Here is a 9,405-nt window from a genome sequence, read left to right on the forward strand (position 1 = left end):
GTGTGCCTTGGCAGTCGGGGGGGGGGGAGCTAATAGATTAGATAGTCATGATTCACCTACTGTCACCACCATGAAGAGTTCATTTAATGCACATTTGGAATGCTAGAATATTCATTTTCTGATTAAAGGACTATTGTGGCCAGTTTCATGGATCTATACGGTGTAGTTCTTCCTAAAGTCCAGGTCCATTTTACATGTGATTGTGTCAAGCTGATATTACTAAAGAATCAAAAATAATTATGCACAAACACAATTCGCATTTAAAAAGCAGTACAAACAAAGAAAATAAGGTGAGATGAAGGGATAGTTAAAGAGGCTGCATGTACACATCGAATCACAGTTGTGAATCCCTTAATAGCCAATGTTATTCTTATCACTTACGTTGTTTCTCTAAGTCACAAACCATTCCCTATGCACTCTTTGGATAAGTTTGTAAGACAATAAAACACAAAAAGAGAAGAGTATATAAATGCTGCCATCTTTGTTTGTTCCCTCAGCAAAGAGCCAGCTGGCCCACCTTCTATGATTAAATGTATTAAACTGAAAGATTAAGGTGCTACGTTACTTTATACCCATCCTGCGTTGGAACACAGGGTCACCGTTTAACACCAAGGACACATTCAGCACAGAGGGGGGAGTGGATCACAAAGCCTGGGCTTGAATTCAGGTACTTGGAACGATAAAAAAAGTATGTGTGTTTGCTTTCTGAGTAAATATGTGGAGATTTTACATGTGTCTGTAAAGGATTCCTATGTTTCTGTGTGTGCTAGAAGGGGCAAGAGTACCCTCCGTGATATTTTGAGTCAGTCACAGTGCTATGCTTCCAGCTAGAACAGTAGCAGCTTAGCCACTTCTGAACCTCCCACACATCCCCCCCAACACACCGCCAGGCTAAAAAGCATCTTTGTTCTCCCAGGAGATCATGCAAAATCTCCAGCACCAATTTCTCACAGATTTTTCTAAATGTAGCTTTACCTCTGTCTTTGGCAAAATAGTTGATGTTGTTTTTGTTTTGTTTTGTTGTAATCTTAGCATGGTGATTATCCAAACTAATTCCTCAGAAAATAAGTGGAAGAAGAAAGAAGGGAAGCAGTTTGACCGGTCAAACACGCAGTGTGGAGTGCAACACTGCGGGAACACACACAGAGATAAAGAAAGCTTCCAAGGCCTGCCTGCTGATGCGCAGTGAGGCAACTCAGAATGCCGACATGTTCCTGGGTTTGAGTATTCCTGATTGCGTGTTCAGGAGTATATGTGTGTATCGGATCAATGTGTGAAAGTGTCAAAGGGCAGATGGAAAGAGAAAAACCCCGACTGAACCCCGTGCCAACAGAAGCCGGATCACCAGACTAGCAAACGTCAAAAGTCAAGACCCAGCAGAAAGATCAAGAGTGCATGCAGACATGACCGGAATACTCGTGCTGGACGGAAGAGAAGACTTAAACAGTACAAAGAAAGACTTATAGTGCTTAGAAAGTGTTAGTTGATATGCAAAATAAATAGTGGATGAAAAGAAGGGGAAAATTATAAAAAAACAAGAAAAAAGAGAAAGAGAAAAAAACCTGGGCAAACTGGCTCACACCAACATGAATAAGAATTTAGAAAAAACCTTCCAACAACCCCACCACCGGCGTGTCCACCGCAGGGCCAGAACGCTGCAACCAGGGCCTCAGACTCATAAACCACCATTCACATTTAATTTGTGTCCAGCAGGGCTACAGTTTCCTGCCACGTCGTGGCCATATAGATCCCCGTTTTCAAGAGAGTGGTTTTCGATCTGAAGTTAAAAACATTTAGAGTTGGCCCTTGTCCTGCAATTTGGCCCTGCTGTGGGTAAAAGGGGTCAATCAAAATCCTCTGTTGCGCTTTGCTGAAAGCGGGCCAGCAAAGGAGAAAGAGACGGATACAATTCCAATGTGAAGATTGAGCGAGACAAGCATCCCTGCAGCTCTGATCGCAGCCCTGATCCCAGCGTGTGTGTGTGTGTGTGTGTGTGTGTGTGTGTGTGTGTGTGTGTGTGTGTGTGTGTGTGTGTGTGTGTGTGTGTGTGTGTGTGAAAGAGGGATTTATGTTTCTGTACGTTCATGTGTGCAAATGTATGTGCATGTCTTTTAAATGTGTCAATAGTGGTGTGTGAAGGTGCACACCTGATAACGCGATAATGTATGGAGTAGCATCATCTAACAAGTGTGATTATAGGTGTTTGTGTGTGTGTGTGTGTGTGTGTATGTGTATGTGTATGTGTGTGTGTGTGTGTGTGTGTGTGTATGTGTGTGTGTGTGTGTGTGTGTGTGTGTGTGTGTGTGTGTGTGTATGTGTGTGTGGGTGTGGGTGTGTGTGTGTGTGAATTTGCCATATATAACTTGTGTGTGTGTGTGTGTGTGTGTGTGTGTGTGTGTGTGTGTGTGTGTGCAGGCAGTGAAAGCATGCTGTTTGAGAAAATGGTCACATTGTGTTTTATGGGATGTTGTGAGGTTTTTATCATATTTGCAGCTAAATATCTCTGCTGTTTTGTGTATAGCAACGTTCACACTGTGTTTGTGTTTTGATGGACTCACCGATGACGATGGTGGTGATCTGGTGCCTGCTGGCCCCGTGCTTGTTCTTGACCTCACAGATGAAAGTGGTGTTGACGGCGTCGTCCACCTTCCTCACCGTCAACTTGTTGCCGCTCACCTCCACTGTGTCTGGCATCGCCCCCGACGCCCTGGAGGGAAGAAAAGATGAATTAAGAAAAGGAAGGAAAGAGGGATGGATGGGAGGTATGAAGGGAGAAGAAGAAAAGGACAGGAGAATGAGGGATGACAGAAAAAAAGATTAGAGGACAGAAAGAGGGAGAAATAAAATGTAAGAAAAACAGCCGGTAGACCACGGTTTCAAGATATTGGATAAAACAAGATGAAGTATAAGAATATCAAAAAGACAAATCGATGAGAGAGGGGGGAGAGAAAAATGAGAAAGAAGAAACAGAAAAAGTCGAGAACCGATAGGGATGAGAAACGAGAAAAAAATGTCACTTTGGTATTCAAACACAGCATTAATGTGAGCAGAATCACAGACATGTGAACAGCCGTTCTGTCTCCCTGCTCAATATTCATCAAAAACACACTCTCACAAAACCCAGCACAGCACACCATCTGTCCATCAGGATGAGAAGTTAAGAACATTTGTGTTTATCAAAATATTAGTGGGTGATTATCGTTTAAGACGGAGGACTGTTGTGCACAGTTCTGTCGTGATTACATCAACAATCACAGATGGAGAGTGGCTCTTACGCGGTCCAGGTGATGGTGGTGGGCACAGGGTTGCCGCTGGCCATGCAGAGCAGCACTGCGTCTGAGCGTCCGACGTACCAGTTGTTGTCATATCCTTCTATGGATACAGAGGGGGGGTCTGAAAGAGAGAACGGGATGTTAAGGAACGTAAATTGCCTATCAATGACATGGAGATTGATGAAGACATTCTCGAGTGAGGAAAATCTCGTTGGTGTGTGAACCACAGGCCTTATTGCAGGAATCTAAAAAAAAAAACAGGCCTTTGAGAAAAGCAAACGGGAAGTGATGAGTGACTCATTCATGGATTTTAGGACTCATTCCTGCACCACTCTATTAAAGGGATAGTTTGGATTGTTTAAAGTGGGGTTGTTTGAAGTAATATTAGGCTAAGAACCAACTACATCAAAGTCGCATTGGTTGAGAAAAAACACCACTAAGATACAGGCGGACTGTTGCTTATTTAGACCCATGTCAGCAACTTCCTTCTTTATGACACATAAAGCTCTAGACGAGTTGGGTATTTACTGACATATTTAAATGTTGTAGATCAAAAATATATAACATATTTTAAGCTTGTGTTAATCGGGTACTTTTGTAGGAATCTAACCAAAAACACATTCAAAAACACATTGACTTTGAGGCGAGCATACTGGAGTGCTAAAATGCTAACTCATTTCTGGGTTATAGGACTCATTCCTGCACCACTCTTTTAAAGGGATAGTTTTGGTTGCTTGAAGTGGGGTTGTATGAGGTGCTTTTTCATAGTGTTATTCCTAAAGTAGATGGCAGTAGACATGCTTAGCAATATAATTCTGTGGCAGGGGGCGGCAGAAAAACATATTTTAGCCATCTAAAAAGACCCACTTTGTTGAATACGAACTAACTATAGACACACAATGACACTAACAAACTATCGATCAAGGCAGAGGTAGACCAGCTACTGTAGATAAAAATGGATACAAATCTTTTTTGGGTGACTAAATAATTTTTGCCCACTTCCACAACAGTACATTGCTCAGCCTTTGTCCTATACTTCTGTTTGTTTCTCCAAACTGAGGACGTGATAACTTGCATCTTCTGACAAGGGATAAATACATCATACAACCCCTCTTTAAAAGACCTGGACAACCCCTTTAATCCGTTTCAAATTGTTACAACATAAAGAAAACCTCACTTCAAGACTGAAAGGAATGTGTGTTAAGGTGAGGTGTGTAAGCTGTGCTGTATCCGGAGTAAAAACCCTGCTACCTTAAAGAGCTTTTCTCCACAAATATCAAAGCACACTTATGTTGGGAGGATAAGAAAATCAGTTAGAGTCACTATCATAAGTCTTTTTATTTGTTTTACAGTGAATGCAGACCAAAGCATGTAAGAAGTTAAAACAAGCTAATAGAAAAGCTCTCTTCACACAGAGAGAGATTGACCAAGAGAGAGAAAGAGACAGAGGGGAGTATGGGTATAGACGGTGTGTGGGAGTATGTAATCTGAAGTGTGTGTTCCTCCTAGAGAGCGCTGACCTATAAAAGCAGATCTGAGTTACAGCGCAGACAGGAGACATGATCCCTCACACCAGCGCGAAACTAACCCATACACAGTGAGGAGTCACAGTGTGTTAAGTGTGTGCTCCTGTTTGTCTATCCTTGAGAGGACCAAGGCTTCAAGAGCGAGGTCAATTTACCTCGATCAATGTTTGGTTTTAGAGTTAGAATTACATTTAGGAAAAAGGAGTGTACAGAGATGTCATTATTTCCACATCCTTAAACTATAATTTTCTGTCTCTCTGCATTCTGTTATTACAGACGCCAACACACTCACAAAGGCTGCACACATGAGATGCTAAATCAGATTAATTACACACTGAGATGCACAGTTTGTTTATATGTTGCTTTAAAGCCAGTGAAGTTAATTTGACAGCTTGAATTGCAGGCATGACCCTGTGTCTCCAGCCCCCATACTCAGGGTCTCTTGTTCTTGTAGAATCCATTTTTTAAAACACATTGCTGGTTACTTCTTGCTGCAGCTTGACAGGCAGTTTTGATTACTTGTGTATGTGCGTGCGTGTGTGCTCTAAAAATGGCAGATTATAAAAAGACAAAGACAATCTGTTCCATCTTTGCAGGAAACTGCAGCGAGGTCACAAAGGTGAGACAATGCTGTCAGCTTCACTAAATCTCTGTAAAGCCACGCTGAACCTGTCGCCTGTTTTAATCCTGTGGAAATGAATGGATTAGAAGAAAGCAAACATGTGTGTGTGTGTGTGTGTACATTTGTGTGTAAACATGTCTCCTTGATTTGCTCTACTCCAGAAATTGAAGAAAGGTGATTTTATGCTATTTATTTTAAAGTATCTTTTTAAAATTAGGTCTTTGGGTGTGAAATTGCGTGTTATCACTAGGCATCAGTTTTGCCTATCCTCATATTGTGCGTAATTATACAATTCTGGATGCATTTGTCACAATATGCCAACACATTTATAACAAAGGTGAAACGGTGGCGAACACAAACACCTTGATGGAAACTATACCTGCTGTTGTTCTGCTAATCAGCAAAGGAACACATTAACAAACATTTATGTGGATGGAGAGTAATAATAACAAACTGAATGTAGTCTATGCCAGAGGCCTGTACTACGAATCCAGTTCAACCCTGGATATGTTTGAGTCATCTGGCTTAACTAACCCAAAACAAACGCGATCTCGCTAAGCGGTCCTACGACGCTGGTTATCAACCCGGTAACTCAAGCCAGGGTTTCTCTGTCCGAAGTGGTGAGGATCGGGACACCTCCAGTAATCGAGTTCTTGTGTAGAATAGTGGTGGCGTGCGCGTGACAAAAGTATGAGTGTGAGAAGGAGATTAGATAGATGAAAAGAGTGCAACGTGTTCTTATGCGAGAGAATGCCAAATCTGTGTAGCTTGGGACGGTGTAATGGAAGGTGGACCCGATATCGGAGATGGAACGCTCAAGGGAAAGACGTAGCTGTGTGACAAGGTCAAGGCGAGCGAGGAAGTCCAATGGTACGCAACGAACAATCCAGCCACATACCAAAACCACCACAGCCACCAGAGACAGACCCACACCACAGGCCCTACCCCGGCTACGAAAAACACGAAAGAGGTCTTTTATAAATACTAATCACCCAGCGTGCTTTTTTAAACACGCGGGTCGGCCGTTTCGAGAGGAACACGCTGTTGCTCTTTCGTATATAAGCCATGTGTGGTGTGTATTTTGCACCGATCAAAAGATAAATTTGATCTCGTGTCGTTAAATGTCAAGTAAAAGACAAAAGATGGCGACTCTACAGAGTGTTGAATGTATATATATAACGAGGCAAGAGAGCACAAATACACTCCAAACAGACAGAGACGACTAGTACAAGGAAAGACGGTCCCCGAGCGATGAAGGATGATTAAGGACGGTGTTGTATATTTAGGCCTAGTTCCGTGGAATGCATCCGGATGTGTGTCAGGCGCCGTCTGAGCCAGCTCGACGCGTGTCCCAGCTGAACCACGTGTTAATAGGTAAGTATAGTGTAGTCATTCACATCCTAAATTATACAAGGAATAGCTCAGTCGAGTAACTCAGCATTTAGACCGGCAGTTTAGTTGAGTGTCCAGTGTTATGACATAACGGTTCTTCTATACCTCAAAACATTAGTGTAATATTCGACACATGTTTTGTGACAAAACCCCGCCCTGTGCTACGATGTAACTTAATTACTCAGTACGAGAGGCTGAGCACACAGAATCGAAAGAGAACGCTCGTACCACAACTAATGTACTAGAAATTGACACCTCGTCGCCACCCGAAGTCTTGTGTTGCAGAAAAGAACACATGTGTAAGAAAGTCGACACAGAGAGGAATGTCCACCGTCGTACACCAGAAAATAGGAGCCTATCTCACATCTCAGTACCTACAATTTCAATTGAAGAAGTATAAACAGATTATAATATCAAATGAAAAGTAAGTCCTGCATACAGGCCTGCGAACAGGTACAAACACTAACCAGGTGTTACAACGATTGGGGTGGGGAAAGTGACACTNCTCAGATAAGGAAATATATGATACATTATGATGTGATATGAATGGTAATTGGACACATCGACGTCTGCACTCACAGTGCCGCGGACTGTAGGCTACGTAATGTTGCTTTGATCCGGTTACTTATGTTGTGGCAGATATTTAAGTAAGTACGGAGCCCTGGAGGGTTCACAGAGAGAAACATCAATAAAACAAGGCCACATTTTATTAATTTGTGCGCATGAGATGTAATTCGTGGCCTCAATTTAAATAAAACTAGGCCACGTTTTATTAATTTGTGCTCACAATATACTTTCTCGTTCCGCACAATAGACTTTCGATGTAGGCTAGTGCTAAATGCTGTCGGAGTGCACCGGAACGAGCACCACTATCATAATATCTTCTGAAAACAAATGCCCACACATACACACACACACACAGACAGAGACACACACACAAACATACACACACACACGCCCTGGCGACTGGACATCTTGTTCATAAAACTAATAATATGGCGTAATAATCTGGCAGTTCGATGTGTCTAACCGTAAGAAAGTATCTTGTGCGAACGAGAAAGTATATCGTATTAATAAAACGTGGCCTCGTTTTATAAATGTTTCTCTCTATGAACCCTCCAGGGCTCCGTAAGTAAGCTTTCTTAAGGCTAATGTTATATTAGTCAGATTGCTCTGAAGATGGGAGGTGATATTCTATTAATGTTCACACAGTCAGTTGATTTTTGCCGGCCGTCTTTCCTGCAACGGCAGTTTAAACTGTATTTCATTTATCCTGTAATATGACTTGATAGCTTTAAACTCAGCACACTGAGCTCTGATTGGTCAGCAGGCTGTGTTTTCACTGAGTTGATCTCTTATCCTGGAACCAAATCTGCTCCGGAGCAGGTTTGCCGTTCAGCATAAGTTACCATGGAGATCTAGCCCGGTAAGAAGTGAATCAGCGTCGTAGGACCGGAAACCCAGAGTTTACCCTGAAGTTAGCTCGCTAAGCGAAAATCCGGCTTCGTAGCAGAGGCCTCAGGTCTTTTGTTGCTATTGGATCAGTTGGTGGATTGATATACCAAGGTCTTGCGGGGTTACAACTAGGTTTAAAACTACTTATGCCAAGACTAGGAGCGAATATTTGTCCTCAAATATCACCCATACCTTACCCTACATCAGTTTCTCTGAACTGTTTGTTTATGTTATGTTTCATGTTGGAAACCCTGATAAACTAAAAAGGTGTTCTCAACTGTTAAAACAAATGAACCAGATGTTGTTTTTGTCATTTGAGAAGAGACTGGGAGGTGCTTTAGAATGGAGGTGTGCGAAGAAAGTGTTGCACACTAATATAAAATGATCCCCTCCTCATTATCGCTGTATAGTAGAGAGGATATAAATGTGCAATGTTTGTTCTTCATAGATAAGTGGTGAAACGTCAAATTAAACACCTAAAGACTCTGGCAAGGCACAGATCTATCTGTGAAGTTATTTGTATCCTTTTATGACCCATATGGAAAAATATCAACCTAGTGCCTATGCGTTATTTAAGCTCAAGAAGACATTATCATGTAAAAAGGTGTTTAAGTGTTTCTTACATTCCACCGAGAGCTGGACGGTGTGAGCCCACGGTCGCTCCTGAGTCTTCTGCTCCACCATGCAGGTCACCTCCCTGCCGTTATCTGCTGCCGTTGGAACCAGGCGGTACTCGCTGCGAACCGTCACTGTGCCATCTGGCCCGTTGGTTGTGTTGGTGGTGTGGTTGCCTCCAACTGACCCCAACCATTTGATGGTGGCCGCTGGTTTGCCGTCCATTGCCTCGCACGTGGCCACCACCACCGACTTGGTCTCGGCCTGAACGGTCACAACATTGGCAGAGTTCTTAGGCTTAGCTGGAGGCAGAGAAAGGGGGAGACAAGTGGGAGAAGAGCAAAATAAAGAGATATCAGACAAGAGGAGGTTCAATCAGTTTGAGATGTGTTCACGTACTGTACACCGTGGCACCCTGCTGTGTGTAATGCCATTCGGATGAGAGAGGGATGGGCCCTCTGGTGTGACCCTAGGCCTCAAAAACATCACAGACACCGAAAAGAAAGCAAAGCAACATCCATAA

General features: G+C 42.8%; 1 protein-coding gene across 1 annotated transcript in view; it reads right to left on the reverse strand.

The window, feature by feature from the left end:
- LOC104968004 (PVR cell adhesion molecule) overlaps positions 1 to 9,184 on the reverse strand; it is a gene marked incomplete at its 5' end in the record, with an annotated part of 13,768 nt that extends 4,584 nt beyond the window's left edge. Inside the window, 3 exons of the mRNA XM_010797540.1 lie at positions 2,559 to 2,707; positions 3,276 to 3,393; positions 8,891 to 9,184. Coding sequence (XP_010795842.1) covers positions 2,559 to 2,707; positions 3,276 to 3,393; positions 8,891 to 9,184 — 561 coding nt within the window. The remainder of the gene's footprint in view (positions 1 to 2,558; positions 2,708 to 3,275; positions 3,394 to 8,890) is intronic.
- Positions 9,185 to 9,405: the final 221 nt, after the last annotated feature.

The sequence above is a fragment of the Notothenia coriiceps genome, unplaced genomic scaffold, assembly GCF_000735185.1.
Source record: "Notothenia coriiceps isolate Sejong01 unplaced genomic scaffold, NC01 NC01_scaffold00038164, whole genome shotgun sequence".
Classification (NCBI taxonomy): domain Eukaryota; kingdom Metazoa; phylum Chordata; class Actinopteri; order Perciformes; family Nototheniidae; genus Notothenia; species Notothenia coriiceps.